At 59.5% G+C, this 18,744-nt stretch overlaps 11 protein-coding genes across 11 annotated transcripts; 5 read left to right on the top strand and 6 right to left on the bottom strand.

Annotated features, from left to right (window-relative positions):
* Positions 1 to 76: 76 nt before the first annotated feature.
* Positions 77 to 1,402, top strand: RACK1A (Receptor of activated protein kinase C 1A, component of 40S small ribosomal subunit; the record flags this gene model as incomplete). Its single annotated transcript, XM_001421059.1, has 2 exons — positions 77 to 114; positions 423 to 1,402. 2 exons carry the CDS (start codon positions 77 to 79, stop codon positions 1,348 to 1,350), a joined length of 966 nt encoding a protein of 321 aa, XP_001421096.1. The 3' UTR covers positions 1,351 to 1,402.
* Positions 1,403 to 1,498: 96 nt separating this feature from the next.
* OSTLU_27124 (predicted protein) lies at positions 1,499 to 2,134 on the bottom strand (the record flags this gene model as incomplete). Its single annotated transcript, XM_001420908.1, has 1 exon — positions 1,499 to 2,134. One exon carries the CDS (start codon positions 2,132 to 2,134, stop codon positions 1,499 to 1,501), a length of 636 nt encoding a protein of 211 aa, XP_001420945.1.
* A 453-nt stretch (positions 2,135 to 2,587) lies between these two features.
* Positions 2,588 to 4,969, top strand: OSTLU_591 (predicted protein; the record flags this gene model as incomplete). The annotated part of the gene is made up of 2 exons (XM_001421058.1): positions 2,588 to 4,193; positions 4,242 to 4,969. Coding segments are annotated over 2 exons (2,334 nt in total), but the record flags the coding sequence as incomplete, so codon positions are not given.
* A 257-nt stretch (positions 4,970 to 5,226) lies between these two features.
* Positions 5,227 to 7,117, top strand: OSTLU_27122 (predicted protein). Its single transcript, XM_001421057.1, has one exon. It carries the CDS (start codon positions 5,254 to 5,256, stop codon positions 7,015 to 7,017), a length of 1,764 nt encoding a protein of 587 aa, XP_001421094.1. The 5' UTR covers positions 5,227 to 5,253; the 3' UTR covers positions 7,018 to 7,117.
* A 112-nt stretch (positions 7,118 to 7,229) lies between these two features.
* On the bottom strand, positions 7,230 to 11,465 carry OSTLU_88951 (predicted protein; the record flags this gene model as incomplete). Its single annotated transcript, XM_001420907.1, has 1 exon — positions 7,230 to 11,465. One exon carries the CDS (start codon positions 11,463 to 11,465, stop codon positions 7,230 to 7,232), a length of 4,236 nt encoding a protein of 1,411 aa, XP_001420944.1.
* Positions 11,466 to 11,860: 395 nt separating this feature from the next.
* Positions 11,861 to 12,490, top strand: OSTLU_7246 (predicted protein; the record flags this gene model as incomplete). The annotated part of the gene is made up of 1 exon (XM_001421056.1): positions 11,861 to 12,490. A coding segment is annotated over one exon (630 nt), but the record flags the coding sequence as incomplete, so codon positions are not given.
* A 126-nt stretch (positions 12,491 to 12,616) lies between these two features.
* OSTLU_41587 (predicted protein) lies at positions 12,617 to 13,717 on the bottom strand (the record flags this gene model as incomplete). Its single annotated transcript, XM_001420906.1, has 2 exons — positions 12,617 to 12,961; positions 13,043 to 13,717. The coding sequence occupies 2 exons, from the start codon at positions 13,715 to 13,717 to the stop codon at positions 12,617 to 12,619; spliced, it is 1,020 nt and encodes a 339-aa protein (XP_001420943.1).
* Positions 13,718 to 13,893: 176 nt separating this feature from the next.
* OSTLU_17830 (predicted protein) lies at positions 13,894 to 14,769 on the bottom strand (the record flags this gene model as incomplete). Its single annotated transcript, XM_001420905.1, has 1 exon — positions 13,894 to 14,769. One exon carries the CDS (start codon positions 14,767 to 14,769, stop codon positions 13,894 to 13,896), a length of 876 nt encoding a protein of 291 aa, XP_001420942.1.
* A 339-nt stretch (positions 14,770 to 15,108) lies between these two features.
* OSTLU_17829 (BASS family transporter: sodium ion/bile acid) lies at positions 15,109 to 16,164 on the top strand (the record flags this gene model as incomplete). Its single annotated transcript, XM_001421055.1, has 1 exon — positions 15,109 to 16,164. One exon carries the CDS (start codon positions 15,109 to 15,111, stop codon positions 16,162 to 16,164), a length of 1,056 nt encoding a protein of 351 aa, XP_001421092.1.
* Positions 16,165 to 16,185: 21 nt separating this feature from the next.
* Positions 16,186 to 16,770, bottom strand: OSTLU_27116 (predicted protein; the record flags this gene model as incomplete). Its single annotated transcript, XM_001420904.1, has 1 exon — positions 16,186 to 16,770. The coding sequence occupies one exon, from the start codon at positions 16,768 to 16,770 to the stop codon at positions 16,186 to 16,188; it is 585 nt and encodes a 194-aa protein (XP_001420941.1).
* Positions 16,771 to 16,996: 226 nt separating this feature from the next.
* Positions 16,997 to 17,755, bottom strand: OSTLU_27115 (predicted protein; the record flags this gene model as incomplete). Its single annotated transcript, XM_001420903.1, has 1 exon — positions 16,997 to 17,755. The coding sequence occupies one exon, from the start codon at positions 17,753 to 17,755 to the stop codon at positions 16,997 to 16,999; it is 759 nt and encodes a 252-aa protein (XP_001420940.1).
* Positions 17,756 to 18,744: the final 989 nt, after the last annotated feature.

The raw sequence follows: 18,744 nt of genomic DNA, 5'->3' as shown, positions 1-18,744 counted from the left end.
AATCACCCGCGCGCGCGACCGGGTGGATGGCGCGCGCGACGACGTCCGCCTCTACGCGACGCGTTCGACGCGCGACATGGCGACTCAAATGCAGCTCAGAGGCGTGCTCAAGGGGTGCGTCGCGCGAATCGATGATCCGAGCGCGCGTCGCGTCGCGTCGACGGCGAACGCGCGGCGAACCGATCGTTCGTGGAATAGGGTCTGCGCCATCGAACGAGGCGGACGTTGACGCTCGCGGCGGCGGCGCGCGGCGATGGGACGCGCGACGACGGCGACGCGTTCGTGCGATGATTATTTCACGCGTCGAACGCGCGTCGTCTCGAGCGCGTGACCGTTCACGCGAAACGGACTCGAGCTCGACGAGCTCGATCACGACGTCGAACGACGACACTAACCCACACGTTTTTTTCATTTCCGCGCAGGCACGAAAACTGGGTCACGTCCATCGCGACTCCGTTGGATAACTCTGACATTCTCTTGTCGTCCTCGCGAGACAAGACGGTGATCCTTTGGAACCTGACGCGCGAGGAAGAGAACTACGGTTACCCGCGCCGATCGCTTCACGGACACTCGCACTTCGTGCAAGACGTCGTCATCTCCTCGGACGGGCAATTCGCGCTCTCGGGGTCTTGGGACGGCACCCTTCGATTGTGGGACCTTAACACCGGTACCACCACCCGACGCTTTGTCGGACACACCAAGGATGTCCTTTCGGTGGCTTTCTCCGTGGACAACCGCCAAATCGTCTCCGGCTCCCGGGATAAGACGATCAAGTTGTGGAACACGCTCGGCGAGTGCAAGTACACGATTCAAGACGCCGACGCGCACTCCGAGTGGGTGTCGTGCGTGCGCTTCTCCCCGGTCACCTCCAACCCGATCATCGTGTCTGGGGGCTGGGATAAGCTCGTCAAGGTCTGGAACCTCACCAACTGCAAGATTCGCACCAACCTTGTTGGTCACACCGGCTACATCAACGCCGTCACCGTCTCTCCGGACGGTTCCTTGTGCGCCTCCGGCGGCAAGGATGGCGTCGCCATGCTTTGGGATCTCGGCGAGGGCAAGCGATTGTACTCCCTCGATGCGGGTGACATCATTTACGGCTTGTGCTTCTCCCCCAACCGCTACTGGTTGTGCGCGGCGACCGAGTCCTGCGTCAAGATTTGGGACCTCGAATCCAAGTCCATCGTCGACGAGCTCCGCCCGGAGTTCCCGCCGGTTGGCAAGAAGTCCCAACAACCGTACTGCACCTCCCTCCAATGGTCGGCGGACGGTTCCACCCTCTACACGGGCTACACCGATAACGTCATTCGCGTTTGGTCGGTCGGTTCCGTGGGCACCGGCATGATGTAAGCGGCTCACGCTTACTGGCTTTCGTTCACGTTCTTAGCAAATAGCGAGACTGTGTAATTGAACGAAGCAACGCCTGCTCAAACCAAATTCCTAAACGCGCATTCAACTAAAATTACACATCATCGCGCCGCATCTAATCGTGACGTAGCTATCGTCTTCGTTTCACGCCCGTGCTCGGACCGTCCTCGTCCATGTCCTCGTCCTCGTCGACGCGCTCGGCGACGTCCGGCTCGGCGGCTTTGAGTTGTTTCTTCGTCTCCTCTATCGCGGCGTTGAGCTCGTCCTCGCGCGCCAGTGATTCCGCTTTTTCACTCGACACGTACGCAATTTGCTCATTCAAACTCGCCAACATCGTTTCCGTTATCGCGTGCCACCGCGAGACGTCCGCGATGACGCCGTCGAGCGCGCTCGCTCGCGCGTCTCTCGCCTTCGCGCGTCGAACCCGTAAAACTTTATTTTTCGGATCGAGCCTTCCCCACACGATTTCTCCCAGGCACTCGTCGACGATGAACTTTTCCATCGCGCGTTCGCTCGTGAACTCCAGCTCTCGCATCAATCGTACGTACGCGATCGTCCCTCCCTCCGCGCACAGCGCGCACGTCGACAGTCGCTTCAGTTTCGCCTCCTCGCGCGTCGTCAGCGTCGGCAACTTTTCGTTTGCCGCTCGCGCGCGATATTCGCGCAGCGTGCCGTGCGCGAATATTTCCACCATCGCGCGCACCTCCGCCGCGCACTCGAACCCCTCCGTGCGCTCCATGGCGTGCAGTATCTTCGTCACGCGCATCGCGTCGCGCGCCTCGAGCGCCTCGCCGAGCGCGTCGCGATCGAGCGTCTTCGTCGTCGCGATCGACGTCGCGCACCGCGTCACCGCGCCGTCGTCGGGCGTCATCGACGCCATCGCATCGTCCTCGTCGTCGGCGCGCATCGCGAGCGAACGACGCGCGCGAGTGTCGATCGATCGGCCCCGAATCCCAATCGCGCCATCTGTTCATCCATCCATCCACGCATCCATTCTTCTCTCCGCGGTCACATCGCGACGTCGGCGCGGTCGAGGGCGATGCGAGGCGGACGACGCGACGCGATGCGCGCGCTCGCGCGACGATGCGCGGGCGCGACGACGGGCGCGACGACGGGCGCGACGACGACGACGACGACGACGACGACGGCGCGGCGGTTACCGCGCGCGCGCGAGCGACGGGTCGAGCGGGACGCGGGACGCCGCGCGCTGGCGACGCGGGCGGCGCGGGACGTCGAACTGACGTGCGCCGCGTTCGCGGTGTGGGGGGCGAACACCGCGGTCGGGAAGACGCTGGTGTCGGGAGGACTGGCGCGCGCGGCGCGGAGCGCGGAGGCGGGGACGCTCTTCGTGAAACCCGTGCAGACGGGATTCCCAGAAGATTCAGACGCCGCGTTCGTGGCGCGCGTGAGCGGTGGCGTGGAGAGCATGGGCGAACACGCGGCGGTGGCGGCGGGAGAAACGGCGAGGAAAGGATTAGAGGGCGATCGAGGGGCGTGGGCGCACACCGAGTTTGCGTGGCGACGCCCCGCGGGGCCGCACGTGAGCGCGGCGGAGGAGGGGAGAGGCGTTTTAGACGATGACATCGTGCGAGCGACGTCGAGATATTTGAGAGAATTCGCGGAAAAAATGCGAGCGAACGAATCGGGGCAGCAGCGAGCGTTGGCGCTCGTCGAAACCGCGGGAGGGGTGGCGAGTCCGGGGCCGTCGGGAACGCTGCAATGCGAGCTTTTGCGCGGGCTACGATTGCCAGCCATACTCGTGGGTGACGGGCGTTTGGGCGGGATATCTGCCACCACGGCCGCGTACGAATCACTGCACGCGAGAGGGTACGACATCGTCGCCATCGTCATGGCGGACGATGATGGTTTGGCCAATCACAAAGCCATGGCAAAGATTTTGCCGAGCGAAACCCGCGTCTGGGCGCTTCCGCCTCTGCCCCCAGAAGGACAAGCGGACGCTTGGCTCGAAGACTCAAAGCACACGTTCGACGATTTACTGAAATACATCACAAAATGGCACGACGATCGCATCAAAACTCTGCAAAGTCTTCCAGACGAGGCTCTGACGAAGATTTGGTGGCCGTTTACGCAGCACGCGATGGTGGAGCGCGACGCCGTCACGGTGATCGATGGGAGATATGGTGAAGATTTCGCAATCTACGCCCAAAACACGCACTCATCGAAAGATGGCTCCATAGTACTTCGCTTTGATGGTTCAGCGAGTTGGTGGACGCAAGGTTTGAGTCCAGAATTGCAGCAAGAGTTGGTTCGCACCGCGACGCATGCGGCGGGACGATTCGGGCACGCGATGTTTCCAGAAAACGTGCACCAGCCCGCCGTGGACGCGACGACGGCATTATTAGAAGGACCTGGGAAAGGTTGGGCAGCTAGAGCATTTTATTCCGACAACGGATCGACTGCGACAGAGGTTGGGTTGAAAATGGCTTTTCGCAAGTTTTACGTCGACGCAGGCTTTGTGTCTAAAGACGGCAATCAGAGAGCGAAAGATCTCGTCAACAAAGGAGCCGATGACTTACCTCCGCTGCGAATAATAGCATTGGATGGTTCGTATCACGGTGATACTCTCGGTGCGATGGATATGCAATCACCGAGCGTTTTTACGGGTCCAATGCAAACGCCCTGGTACCAACCTCGCGGACTGTTCCTTCAGCCTCCGAGTTTAGCGATCAGAGAAGGACGTTGGAACGTGGCGTTGCCGCGTGATGGATTATTGAACGACGGCGATCGACTCTTCCGCGAAGGCAAAGATGTGGATGAGAACACCAGTTGGACTAGCAAGGAGGCGGCTTTCAACATCGCTGCGCGTCTCGACAGCCCGCTCGCAAAAGAATACAAAATTGCGATCGACAAAGTCTTAGAACGCGCCGCGAAAGACGCCAAGGATAATAACATGGGTCACGTCGGGGCTTTAATCATGGAACCCGTGCTTCACGGTGCAGGTGGGATGGTTTTGATTGATCCGTTGTTTCAAAACATTCTCATGAAGTCGTGCCGCGAGCGAAAGATTCCAGTCGTCTTGGACGAGGTATTTGCTGGCATTTGGCGATTAGGCACGGAAGGTGCGTGGGAAATCATAGGCGAAAAACCCGATATTTCGTGCTACGCAAAACTTCTCACTGGTGGGCTCATTCCCATGTCAGCCACGCTCGCGACGGCGGATGTCTTCGACGCTTTTTACGGCCCTGGAAAAGCCCAGGGCTTGTTACACGGGCACTCGTACACGGCATACCCCATGGGATGCGCCGTGGCGGCGAAAGCGCTTTCTATGTACAAAGACCCCGCGAAAAATCGCAACGTGATCGTCTCAAAGTCTTCGAGTACGGGCGAGCCTACGTCGGTGCTTCGCGAGCTCTGGGACGAGGACGCGTTGAAGAAAATTTCCACTTTGAGCAACGTTCGCCGAGTCATCGGTCAGGGTTGTGTCCTCGCCGTCGAGCTCGAGGTCGAAGGTGAAGGTGGTTATAGCTCCAACGCCGCTCGAGACGTCGTCATGCGTCTTCTTCCCCACTCCATCCAAGCGCGTCCTCTGGGTAACGTCGTCTACCTCATGTGCGCGCCGACGACGTCCAAAGACGCGTGCGACGTCCTCTTGAGCGCGCTCGCGACAGAGCTCGCGGCGTGATGTAACATTATACTATTTTTGTGTTGTCATCGCGTCGTTTTCGCTCCACTCTCTCCCCCCTCGACGACTTCATCGCGTCGTTTGTCGAGCACAGTCTCTAAAATCTCGTCCCGGTGCCGAGCGCGGTTCGCGAACCTCGACCGACGTCCCATCGCGAGGTCGTTAAAAATAATCGCGATCGGATTGCGGCGCGTGTTCGTCGTCATAACGCGTCGTCGTGCGTCGTCAGACTCGCCGTCGACATGGCTGATCAAGTCATCGTCATCGGCGGTGGTCTCGCGGGCCTGTCCGCGGCGCACACCGTCATCGAACACGGCGCGCGCGTCGTGTTGCTCGACAAATGTTCCTTCCTGGGCGGGAACAGCACGAAGGCGACGAGTGGGATTAACGGAGCGTTGACGAAGACGCAGGCGCGGTTGAACATTCCCGACAGCGCTGATAAGTTTGAAGATGATATCATCAAGGGCGCGGCGGGCGTCGGGCACACCGAAGCGCCGGCACACACGGTGCCGCTCGCAAAGGTGCTGGCGCAAGGAAGCGGTTCGAGCGTGGATTGGTTGATGGAAAAGTTTAACCTTGACTTGTCCCTCGTCGCGCAGCTCGGTGGGCACTCGTTCCCGCGAACGCATCGAGGCAAAGAGCGGTTCCCAGGGTTCACGATCACGTACGCCCTGATGGAGGGGTTGGAGAAGATTATGGAGGAGACGAATGGGGAAATTGCGCGAATCGTGACCAAAGCCGAGGCAAAGCGGTTGCTAAAGGACGGAAGTGGTACCGTGATCGGGGTGGAATACGAGAAGGGTGGCGCTTTACATCAAGAGTACGGTCCAGTCGTCATCGCTACCGGTGGTTTCGGTGCGGATTACCAGTCAGACTCGTTGTTGAAAAAGTACCGACCCGACTTGCAGGCGCTGCCGACGACGAACGGTGACCACTGCACGGGGGATGGAATCAAGATGGCCTTGGCCGTCGGAGCGGATACGATCGATATGGAGTCTGTGCAAGTGCATCCTACCGGATTAGTCAACCCTTCAGAGCCAGATTCCAAGGTGAAGTTCTTAGCCGCCGAGGCGCTTCGAGGCGTCGGAGGCATCCTCCTGGACGCAGACGGGAACAGATTCGCCGATGAGCTCGGTCGACGAGACTACGTCAGTGGTGAAATGAACAGAAACAAAGGGCCTTTCCGTTTGATTCTGAACGGCAAGGCTTCAAAGGAGATCGAATGGCACTGCAAGCATTACGTCGGGCGAGGCATCATGAAGCGTCACGATACGGGTGCCGAAGTTGCAAAAGAAATGGGCATCAGTCCACAAAAGCTCGCCGACACCTTTGCCAAGTACAACGAAGCCGCTCGAACGAAGAAGTGTCCGTTCGGTAAAAAGTTTTTCACCAACGCTCCGTTCGAAATGAATGATTTCTTTCACTCCGCCATCGTGTGCACCGTCGTGCACTACACCATGGGTGGACTCGCCATCAACACTGATTCGCAAATCGTCGGGTCGTCAGGACCGATTCCTGGTTTATACGGTGCGGGCGAGGTCGTTGGGGGTATTCACGGCCGTAACCGACTCGGTGGTAACTCTCTGTTGGATTGCGTCGTCTTTGGTCGCGTCGCGGGTGCCTCAGTTTCTCGACACCTCATGGCGACGGCTATCAAGGCGCTTAGATCTGGTCAATCCGTCGCTCTTAATCGCGTCGCTAACTTGAACGACAAGATCAACCCATCCATGAGCACGGCGTCCGCCGCGCCAGTGTCTAGCGGTGGCGGTGCTCGCGCTATCACCATGGATGAAATCGCGAAGCACAACTCCGAGGGCGACCTCTGGGTCATCATCGAGGGCGCCGTTTACGATCTCACGACTTTCTTGCCCGATCATCCAGGTGGAAAGAAAGCGATCATGCTCTTCGCCGGAAAGGATGCCACTGAAGAGTTCAACATGCTCCACCCTCCGAACGTCTTGAAGAAATATCTCTCTCCAGACGCGAAGATTGGAACCGTCGCGTGATTTGACACGTAACTCGGTCGCCTTAAAACTCGCATCTTGCGCTTATAACAACACTCCATTTACTGTACGTACATCACGGTTCGATAGCGGTTTTGTCAAATAAAATTCGGACTCACTTTCACGTTATCATTAGCGTGCGTTAAGTTTACAATAACTACTAATTGAAGCGCGTTGCAGATGTATACTTGATGGGTGCCCGCGCGCGCGGGCATCTACACTTGAGGTCGCGTTTGAACGATGTAGAGCTGCCCATCTTCAGATATCGCGCCCTCAATGTCTTGAGGAGACCCACAAAGTGTCTCAATCTCTAGTGCAACCTTGGAGATGGTCGCTAAAAGCTTTTGTCGCTTGGTTTCGTCCGTAATGAGGCTGTCGGTGGAGTAGTCGACGTTTTTCAACGTTGCCTCCTCCATGGTGATGCTATCGTACAAGCCCGCACCGGCGAACCCTTCCAGGTCTTCGCCGTTACTATCGGATCGGAAAATAAGTGAATCTTGCTCCATGAAAAGTCCTTTTGACTTCGAAGGGAACCCGACGACGGTCGGATTATCCAAATTGCTCTTGGATGTCTTGAATGACAATGCTCGACCAGAAAAGTTACCGACGAGCGCTTCGCCCAGACCACACACAAGCTCACCGTAAATTTCGCTCTTGTCGTTGTTTTGTGGATTCACTGTGTGCAGTACGAATGCGTATCGCGCACGAACGACGGGCTGACAAAGCACAGCCATGGACAAATCGGCGTGATTCAGCCCTGCCTTTTTGCAACTCAAAACGGCTCGCTCGTTGTACTTGCTTGCCCATACGCCAAGAATCGTCTTCCATGCCTTTTGACCTTGAGCGCTCGTCACGAGATCTCCCGGCCAACCGAGTGATTCGGCTTCGAAGGCGACTTTCAAACTTTTCGACAGGTCGGCCGTCGGTTTTAAAGTGGCGATACATGCCTTGACTTCCGCAATGAGTGCTTTGAAGCCAACGCCGTCTGTGGAGTCGTACGCTTCAAGTTGTTTGACTAACTCTGCAATTTGTCTCTTTGCGCCTGCATTCTCAGGGACATCAAGAACTGCATCGAACGTACCAAAAGGCATCGCAACGGACGGCGGTAACTTTATGAGGTTTGAGACTCGACCGCGAAGGAGTTGCAAGTTTCGAGATTTGCCGCCGACAAGCTCTGGGGTAAACTCTGATGACGTGGCGACAAATTTTCCTTGAAACGGACGTTTGATGATCGATATGTCACTCGAAACGGAATCGCTCGACGATGTTGCTATGACCTCCGCGTCGGTACCGATGATGCCGTCGACAACATCGAATTGCAAATCGTCGCCCTGCGCAGACGGCTTGAGTTGCACGGATTTCCCGGTCATGGCTTTCATCTGTTCTAGAACATTCACGTCAAACAAAGTAGCGAAAAGAACCTTTTCGTTACGGGCGCGAACGGCGCAGTGAGACAGCACATCTGGCATATCAGGAGTAACGATCGCGACCACGCCAACCGGAATGTCCTCTTCGCCACCAACGCGGTCGGCAATAATGACAGTCGGTTGAGAATACTTGACATTTTGCACATCGGCGAGGGATGCGACCGAAACAATCACGCCACTACACTCGGCGTTACTGACGATTTGCCAGCTGCCCATGTTCGCAACATTACGAATAACTGGGTCGAGAACTCTGAGCATTTGAGAAAGTGGCGCCGCTGCAGTTCCACGGATGATTTCTTCCGAGAACAGGTCGAGCACGTGTCCATCCACACCGAGCTTGTTTCCCATGCTCTGTGCCGTCGGCTGAAGTGCGTCAATATAGCGCTGAGAAATTTCGCCAAGCGAGTTTTGCAGTCGATCGCACACCGCTTTTGCCTGCAAAGCCCAATCTCCTTGGCGTCTCGCTGCTTCAAGCACATTTTGCCACTCTTTCAGGCAAATGCGCAACTCGTGGTTGCCGCTTGCAGACATGCAAAGATTCTCGAGGACGAGGCTCATGATTCTCAAAACTTCGTAAGGAGCTCGAGTAGGCAAAGATTCAAGAGATCCTTCGATGACCGAACGCGCCGCACCTTCTAACGCAAGATCGAGATAAATGACATCCTTGATGCGATCGTTTGATTTTCCGCCGGGACGAGTCCACGTCCAAAGGTATCTTCTCGCCTCAATCATCGCTTCGAGCGCGAGCAAAGGATCTTCAGAACGTAACTCTCGCGCTGCGCATAAGAGCTCTTCCAGACGTTCGCTCGCAACTTCACGAATCGGAGGAATATTGATCTCCTTACCTTTGCACGCATCTTGGTGGTAACCGAGGCACGCCTCTGCGGCTGAATCAAGATCAGCACCAGAGTGCACCGCCTTCAGCGTGCGAAGATACTCGGTCAAATCAGCCGTCAAACCTTCGTATTGATCTCGAGAGAAGCTGGGTTCGCTACAAATTTGGCGGTCGTAAGCTTTCATCCGCGCGGCGTCAATGCCGTTGGCGTGAAGGTGCGCCCAATAAACGCTGATGTCGCAATCTGCCGCAATAAATTTGAGCAACGCCTCACAAATAGGAACATCGTCCGGCGACGTGTTGTTGTGCAACTTTTGATGCCACTCTTCCATCATTCCACCCTTGCAGTTGTTCTTTTGCTGAACGGCAAGAATCTCGTCTCGAATGCGCTGACCGACGTCTCCGTCGCCACCTCTGCCAATCGTAGCCATGATGAGACGCACGATGTCTCTGTACTCAGGATCTTGTCTGTAAATCGCACTCAGACCCTCTGTCATTCTCGCCTGCGCTGCACTAATTTCTCGTGGCTTGATGTTGTAATCGTTATTCCAGACCAACTGTCTCAACGCCATGAAGCGGAACCAACAGAAGAGGGCGGTGAGTCCGGGTTCGCCCGCGCCGTGCATTGCGCCCAACATGTCTGCGCCAGCGTTGTATCGATGCATCAAAGATCGTGTTGCACCCGATTCTTCGCCACAAATCCTGTCAACCATATCCTGCGCGACAAAACCGCCCAAGTTTTGGAATACGCCCTGATCGAGCGCGATGTCGTCGACGTCCCAGCGGTCTCGCTTGATTGGCGCAGGCTTCTCCTTCTTCGCGACTTTGACGACGACTGGTTCGCTACGGCTCTCTTTACGCGATCGATCTTGTTGGGAATCTTTGCGACGCTCCGACTTTTTCTCCGTCTTAGCCGGACGCTCGAGAACCGAACCCTCGAGGGAGGCAAAAAAGTCGTCTCGACCATTCTTGATCCATTTGTTTGACGTTGTTCGTAGCACAAAGATGATGCCCTCGCGCGCTTTTACATCCAACGGCACATCCAAAGTCACCGCTCGAAGATTGGGACTGATGCGTTCGAGCTCAGTCTCCCAACTGCTGCCCGAGGAAGCCCATGAACGAGAGGGTTGAGTGCTGAAACCGTGCGGCGGCGGTTTCCATGAGCCATCCGTCGTCGTCGTCGCGCCCCAATGAATGATAAGATCGTCTTTGGAGTCCGCCAAGACGTGTAATTGGATCCCACTACCATTCACTTCTCGCGCCTCCACGAATATCGTCGTACCACCTTCTTCGTACAGTTTATTCCACTTGACGTTCGTGTCGTCGGTCGCTCTGTCCTGCGCGACAGCCTGGAAATCCTCGAGGGAAAACTTCTTCGTCGCGATTGGCGTCTCAATCGTCTTCGCAACCACCTTGGGCGCTTCAGTCGCGACAACCTTGGGAACACTCTTCACGCTAGCGTCACCGGCCGCGATTTGCTCAAAACTCATACCCTCGGCGAGCTTACTTTTGATTTGATCCGCCGCGCGCCTGAGCATGTCGTCCCGAGTCTGGGCGTCGAGGCCCGGACGTCCGACGGCTTCCCATTCCACACGAGCCATGTCCGCGATGAGAAGCTCGATGGGATCGGTGAGTGCACTCGTCATCTCTGTCGCCGTCGCCTTCACAGTCACCTTCGGCGCCGTCTTCAGGATTTCCTCCTTCGGCGTCGGCGCGGGCGCTTCGACGGCGCTCGCCGCCGCTTTGACCGCCGTCGACGGCGTTTCCGCCGCGAGGTCGATCTCGAAATTCCCACCCCCGACCGCGTTGATCCACTCTCCAGTCTTTTCGACGTACAGCGCGAACGCGACGCTCTTCGCCTGCGGATCGAGCACTAAGTTCACCGGTCCCCACACCGGAAACGCGCTCCGCATCGCCTTGTCGCCCTTGTAATATTCGGTGTTCGGCGGGTGCAACTCGCTCGGCAACACCTGCCACGTCTTCCCCGTCTTTTCCCGCATCACCCCCCAATGAAACGTCACCTCCCTCGCGTTCGCCACTCCCTTCGGCAGCGTCTTCAGCGCGATCGACACCGTGTGCACGCCCTGCGCGTTCGTCGTCCGCGTCGCCGTCGCCGCGCACCCGCCCTCGCCCTCCATCGTCGTCTCCGCGCGTCTCGGTCGCGTCTCTCCCGACTCCCGCGTCGTCATCGCTTCATCGTACGACGTCGATCGTCCTCGCGTCGTTCGTTCGCCTCCCCGCGTCGTCATCGCGCGTCCCATCGCGTCGCTTCGTCGTCCATCGTGCGCCGCAGCCGCCGCGCGTCGTCCTCCGCGCGCGCGTCTCTCGTCTCGCGTCGCGCGCGGCGTCGGGCGCGTCGTCGCCGTCGTCGCGACGCGCGGCGTCATCGTCGCCGTCGTCGCCGCGCCGCGCGTCGGCGCCCGCGTCGCCGTCGTCGCGCGTCGCGCGGTGCGGCGACGGGCGAACGAACGGCTCGAAATCGTCCGCGGCAGTTTCCGTATGGGCAAACAGTCCGGGAAGTCATCGCGCAATCACCCCGGCCCGCGACCGGCACACGGCGGCGCCGATGGACGCGCTCGAGCGCGCGAGCGCGGGCGACGCCGCGTGGTTCTCCGCGCTCGACGACGACGCGCTCGAGCGCGCGATGACGCGTCGCGACGACGACGGACGCACGAGCTTTCATCGCGCGTGCGCCGCGGGCGCGCGCGGACGCGACGTGACGCGACTGGCGCGCGAACGGATGAAGGGCGAGGCGATGGCGAGGGTGGTGACGACGGCGGACGACGGTGGGTGGACGCCGCTGCACACGAGCGCGGCGCTGGGGGAGCGGGAGACGTGCGGGACGCTGCTCGCGCGAGGGGCGGATTGCGAGGCGCGGACGCCGGGGGGGCAGACGCCGGGGCACTACGCGGCGAGCAAGGGACGCGTGGGGACGCTGGAGACGCTGGTGAGCGGAGGGAGGGGGTGGTTGACGATGGAGGACGACGTCGGGGCGACGCCGTTGCATCGGGCGGCGGCGCGAGGGGAGCTGCGGGCGATCGATTTCTTGGTGGACGCGCTCGCGAACGGGACGACAGAGGTGCCGAAAATGGCGCTCGAGGCGAGAGATAAGCGCGGACAGACGCCGCTTTTAGTGGCGTGCGAAGCGGGGCAAGACGAAGCGGCGATTCGACTGGCGAAGCACGGCGCAAACGTCGGCGCCAAGGATGGCGAGAAACGCGGCGTCGAGGAGCTCGCGCCCAAGCTCGTGAGCGCGCTGGCGCAGATCGAGGCCGAACGTTAGCGCGATAGCAACACAATTTGTACATTACATACATGGAAAGAATTCTATGAAACACAGTCAGTCGCGCGCGACGCACGATTTCAGGCCGACTGCCAAGGCGTCTTCGTCCAAGTTACGTCCGATGAACACCAGCTTGTTCATCACTTCGTCCGAGTTCTCTTCGACGGGCCCGTCCGTGATTTCGTACACTTCGCGAACCGCTTGTAACACTCGGCGCTTGTCCGATCCTGCGGTGTAAACGAGACCTTTGGCGCGTAAAATGTCCGCGCCGCCCTCGGCGTTTCGTCGTTCCCACAGCAAGTCTTCGAGCCAGTTTTGAAAGGATTCGCCATCCAAGAACCCACTCGTGGCGATGCACACGGTTCTGATGTCTGAATTGTGCACGCTCGACGCAGGTGCGTACTTTTCGACACCCTTGGCCCAGAAACCGCCCCCCGAGGCGACCACCGCGCTCGGAGGCGCCGACGCGAATTCGCCTAAAACCGGCTTCCTACCGCAACCTCCACCGGCGACCGTGCCTTGATTGAGCACGATGCCTAAATCCACGCTCGATCTCGTCGTCACCACTATCTCGGCTTCGGCGTTAATCGCTGCTATTCGCGCTTTCACGCGCTCTAAGTCTTCCGCCTTCACCAAGTCGGCTTTATTTAACAAAATCGTATCCGCATACGCCACCTGCAGCGTCGCCTCTTTGTTCTCCTCGATCTGCTTCTCGATGTTCGATGCGTCGACTAAAGTCACGATGGAGTCTAAAACTGCCCCGTCTTCCTCCACGAGTTCGTCGTCTACCCACAGCTCGCGCGCCACTGGCCCCGGGTCAGCGAGTCCGGTGGTTTCGAGGAGGATGAAGTCAAACTTTTCCCCCATCTCCTTCCGCTTCTCCAGCAAACCCTCGATGGTTTGCACCAAACTCCCCTTAACCGTGCAACACACGCATCCGTTGTTAAGTTCGACCCAATCCTCGACGAGCGTGCGCGAGGCGTTGTCCCCGTCGACGCCATCCTGTTGGACGAGCATCTTCTCCACGCCGAGTTCGGCGCCGAAATCGTTGAGAATGACGGCTATCCTGTACCCATGATCAGCTTTTAAGATGTAATTCACCAGCGTCGTCTTGCCACTGCCGAGAAAACCGGTGATGACGCACACGCCGACGGGCATGACGGGCGGCTTCTGGGGACGAACGCAGGCGCGCGCGCACTCGTACGCGCGCCAGGGTTTGGCGTCAATCTGTCGACGGCGTGGTTACCGATTAAAAATGCTACGCGCGCGGCTAAGATCGGCATTCAATTCGTACTACGTTTTTCAGCGCCTAGTGCGGCCTAGTGCGAGTGGGATCACGTAAAGAGTCGCGCGGCGTCTAGAACGCCGCTCGGCGAGTGCGCATCGGCGCTCTTTGCCGACTTTGCGGGCGTGGTGTCGTTCATGAACGCACCGATGGCGGTTTGAAGAAATGCGTACGCACTCGAGGAATAAAAATACTTGCGTCCATCCGTCGCTTGATCTTCCTCGCTCGCCTGGCCGTCGTCATCGCCTCCACAATTTGAGCGGCGTAACCACCGAAGTGCCAAATTCGCGCTCTCAAACTCAACCTTCGTGCGCATCGCCTCCAAATTCTTCATCGTCTCCTCCAGGATGCTGCGCTCGATTTCCAATGTCTTATCGAACTCGACCAGCATCTCGATCCCGACGTCGTCCTGTGCTTCCTCTGAGTCGTATTTTTCCAGCGCGCGATGCGTCCTCGTTTGGCTCCGTTCGAGCGCCGTTAACCGCCCGCGCGCATCGCTCATCATCACATCTAACCACTGCCGCACACGTTCAATCACCACATCGGCGTGTTCCCTCGCCAACGTCTCCGCCCCGATCGCTAACGTTTCCTCGCGCACCGTCGTCGCCTCGGCCGAGTCGTCGACGTCTGGCGGCGGCGCGTTCGCCTTCGCCTTCATCGTCATCGTCGCTCGCCCGCGTCCTCTCTTCCCTTTACCCGCCGTCCCGCCTCGTTCAAAATCGTTCGTCCTGTCCCGCATCGCCCCATCGGCTCGCGCTTTGCCCTGTCGTCTCGTCTTCGCCTCGACTCGTCCCGTCGCGTCGGCGGTTTGAAATCGAACCGTCGTGCTCTTCTTCACCGTCTCATCCCTATCCCTCGCTCGCGCCTCCGTCGCCGTGCGCGCGGCGCGCAGTAACAGATCTAACCCGCGCGGATCGCGCGCCATCGTCGGCGTCGGTCGCGCGCGCGATCTGACGCCGCGTCGTCGCCGCCTCGCGGTGTCGCAAAATCAACATTCGCGTGGCGCCAACGTCCGCGCGCGGCGACCGACCGCAAAAGCGTCCGGTCGCCGCGCGCTGTTTATCCGGTCACAGTCGCGCGCGCGAGCGACGCGAGCGACGCGAGCGACGCGAGCGACGCGCGCGCGCTGTATCTTTCGTCGGACGGCGGATCGATCGACGAAAACGCGCGCGCGTCGACGCGACGCGGGCGAAGACCTCGAGCGGAGATGCGAGCGTCGTCTCCGGCCGATTGACTGCGCGTTTGATCGAACGTTCGAGACGTCATGGCGGTGAGCGGTGGGCTCGGGTCGTGGGCCGCGATCGTGGGTAACGTGCTGTTATTCGCGCTGGTGCTCGGATTAGCGGTGACGGTGGAATTCGAGGCGTTTAAAAAGTCGTTGAGGAGCCGAGGTTTGGTCATAGGCGTGTTTTCGCAGTTCGTCTTCTTACCGCTGTTTGGGTTTACGATGGCGCGGACGCTGCTGTGGGATCAACCGGCGCTGGGAATACCGCTCATTATCACCACGAGCTCGCCTGGGGGTTCGTACAGTAATTGGTGGACGTCACTGTTCAACGCGGACCTGTCGCTGAGCGTGGCGATGACGACGGTGAGTTCGATTTTATCGGTGGGATTTTTACCGCTGAATCTGTACATGTACACCGAGGGAGCGTATCCTAACGGAACGAATGTGCGGATGAAATGGGGGGGACTGTTTCTGTCGATCTCGATGGTGATTAGCGGGATCGTGTTGGGGTTGTTTGTCGGTCGGCGAGCGCCGAAAGCGCGCGCGCCTCTCAACTTTGTGGGCAACGTGTGCGGCGTCTTGCTTGTGCTCTTGGGGTTCTTCTTTTCGTCAAATTCTTCGGCGCCGATTTGGGATCGCGAATGGAAGTTCTACGTCGCCCTCATCGTGCCCTGCGTCGCTGGATTAGTGGTTAGTTTGGGATTCGCCAAATTGACTCGGTTGGATATGCCTCAAGCCCTGGCGGTGGCCATCGAGGTGTGCTATCAGAACACCGCCATCTCGTTGGCGGTGATTTTAAGCTCATTTGAGGACGATCCGTCGTGCGCATCGAGCGCAGGATCGGCGTGTAACGTCGTCGGCGTCGCGAGCGGCGTGCCGACGTTTTATCAGTTCGTGCAGGTGTTTTCGCTTGGGATTTTGTGCTTGTTGGCGTGGAAGAGCGGTTGGACGTACGCGCCGAAAGGCACGCCTCTTCTCACCGCGATAAGCAAATCGTTCCAGCCGACGCATCGCGATCCAGGAGCCTTTAGGGAAGTAGATTTAGATAGAAGCGAGGAAATGAGCGAGATGCCGCGCGAAGTAGAGAATGTCTAGAGGATTATGATATGACAAGGCCTAAATATCGCCGAGGTGCGGAAAATCCGCGCGCACGATCCGATGAGCCTGGATGCAGCCCTCGTATTTCCCAAACGTCCTACGCACCATGATGAAAATCCATTCGGTCTCCTCTCCTACCCTATCCTTCACTCGAACATCAACTCTTGTTCGGCCGTCTTCCATAGTCGACACTTGCGTGATTTCGTGCCCAGTGTTCCTCACGAAGGCGTCGTAAGTGTTCAAAGCCTTGCCGATGAAATGGTCAAAGTGATACATATCACTCGAAAACCCAAAGAATCGCGAGCGTTCCATATTTCCGTGCTCCACGGCGTACTCCCACATCACTTGAACGCCGTGGTCGGTTCGCGGCGTCGATATGTCTCTCATCGCCCACAATATACAATCAACCGCGTCTTCCCACGTTTGCATCGCGTGCGGGTACACCAGAGGCCCCGGCACGTTTTGCGGGTTTCGACAGATCCCCAAGCACTTCGACCCGTTCTCTTTCACGCGCGCTTCGCGACAGAACGGGCACTCTTCGCTCGTGGGCTTGAACTCTCTTCGGTCGATGACTTGCATGAGAATCTCTTCCGCCGACGCCATCGTTCCGGGAAGGTACCCACTCTGCCCTTCGTTCGGGCCGCTCGAGGATGCTCTAATCGTCGACGCGCGTCGACGGGCGTGCGCTCGCGAGAGCGATGGGAGGAGAGGGGTTACGCGCGCGAGAGACGCCATCGTCGAGAGCGGCGTTGTGCGGCGCCGAGCGAAAACTATTGAAAAATGGATATTGAAAAGCAACGCACGAAATTGAACGAATGTTGTAAGAGATTTACGTCGCGGCCGGGGCGGTCTCGCTCTCGTCCCCTTTACTGCCCGTGGCGTGTTGAATAATTTCTACGATGACGGGCACGAGCGAGAGAACGACGATGCCGGCAACGGCGAGGGCAAAGTTCTCCTGCACCGCGGGAATGGCGCCGAAAAAGTAACCCAGTCCCATGAAACTCGCGATCCATAACGCGGCACCCACAACGTTGTACGTGATGAACTTGGAATAGTTCATGTTTGCCACGCCGGCGACGAACGGCGCAAACGTGCGCACGATTACGAAGAAGCGCGCGAGGACCACCGTCTTACCACCGTACTGATCGTAAAACTTTCGTGTTTTCGCGATATATTCAGGAGGAAAGATTTTCGGATGCGTCTCCATGAAATTCGCACCGACGTAAGAGCCGATGGAGTAGTTCACCGTGTCCCCGAGCGTCGCCGCGGCGAAGAGCAGAGCGCACGTCAACGGAAAGTTCACCACGCCCAGCGCGCCGAGCGCGCCGGTGGCGAACAGCAGAGAGTCCCCCGGCAAGAACGGCGTCACCACGAACCCAGTCTCGGCGAAGATGATCGCGAACAAGATCCCGTACGCAAACATCCCCTGACTCACGAACAACTCGGCGAGGTGTTTGTCCAAGTGCATCACCCACGACAACGCCTTGGCCAACAAGCCCTCGCTCGACGACGCCACCGCCGCCGCTTTCGCCGCGAGCGCGCTCTCCGGCATCACCATCGCCGTCACCGCCACCGCGCACGCCACCATCGCGCACGCCCCGAGCGCCCGACCGCGTTTTTCCCGCGCGTCCTCGCGCGCGAGACCCTCGCGCGCGTCGTCCTCGCGCGCGTCGCCCTCCATCCCATCCCTCGTCGCCCTCGCGCGCCCGTTCGCGCCTCTCCGCGCCGCGTCGCGTCCATCCCGCGTCCCGCTCGCGCGCTCGCGCGTCGTTTCGCGTCCCAGCGCGCGCGTCGCGCGTCCCGTCGCGCGCGCGCGCGAGGTCAACCGCGCGCGTCCCCGTCCCGCGCCCGTCGTCGTCGGCGTCCGTCTCGCGCGCGCGCACCGCACCGTCGTCGTCGTCGTCGTCGTCGTCGCGGTCAGCATCATCGCGCGTCGCGCCGTCGCCGTCGCTCGCGCGTCGCGCTCCGTCGCCGTCGCGCGGGTCGCCGTCGGTTCGGTTTCGTGTCGGTGTTCTCACACACGGACCGTCACGCATTCGAGACTCGTTCACAACACGGATTCAAATCCGATTCGAATCCGCCGGCGACAGCTCGGCGCGTCGACGCGCGCGGCGAGACGCGTCGGCGCGAGCGCGCGACGCGACGCGCGAACGAAGCGAACAAGCCGACATGCGCGTCGCGGCGTCGCGCGATGGCGCGCGTCGCGGCGTCGCGACGACGACGGCGCGCGGGAAGGGACGGGGCGGTCGCGTCGCGGCGACGGGACGACGACGACGGACGGGCGACGACGCGCGCGATGGCGACGACGGGACGGAGGCGACGAGGACGGAGAGCGCGAGCGCGAGGGGCGAGCGACGTCGGGCGGCGCGCGCGCGACGAAAGGTGGAGGGAACGGGACGCGGCGACGCGACGACGAGGGGAGGAGAGGGGACGCGCGCGGCGCCGGCGCGGCGACGGACGAGGGTGAGGGACTTGACGGCGACGCCGGAGAGGGCGGAGAAGACGATCGGGTACAGTAAGGCGGGGGCGAGAGATCCGAGGAAGGCGGCGGAGGAACGGGAAAAGATGTGGGCGCGG

Source organism: Ostreococcus lucimarinus, chromosome 13, assembly GCF_000092065.1.
Source record: "Ostreococcus lucimarinus CCE9901 chromosome 13, complete sequence".
NCBI lineage: Eukaryota > Viridiplantae > Chlorophyta > Mamiellophyceae > Mamiellales > Bathycoccaceae > Ostreococcus > Ostreococcus sp. 'lucimarinus'.
This window is presented reverse-complemented; position numbering and strand designations above follow the sequence as displayed.

Excerpts from the sequence above, each read along its gene's own strand:
- OSTLU_27122 (XM_001421057.1), top strand. The coding sequence starts at position 5,254 with ATGGCTGATCAAGTCATCGTCATCGGCGGTGGTCTCGCGGGCCTGTCC.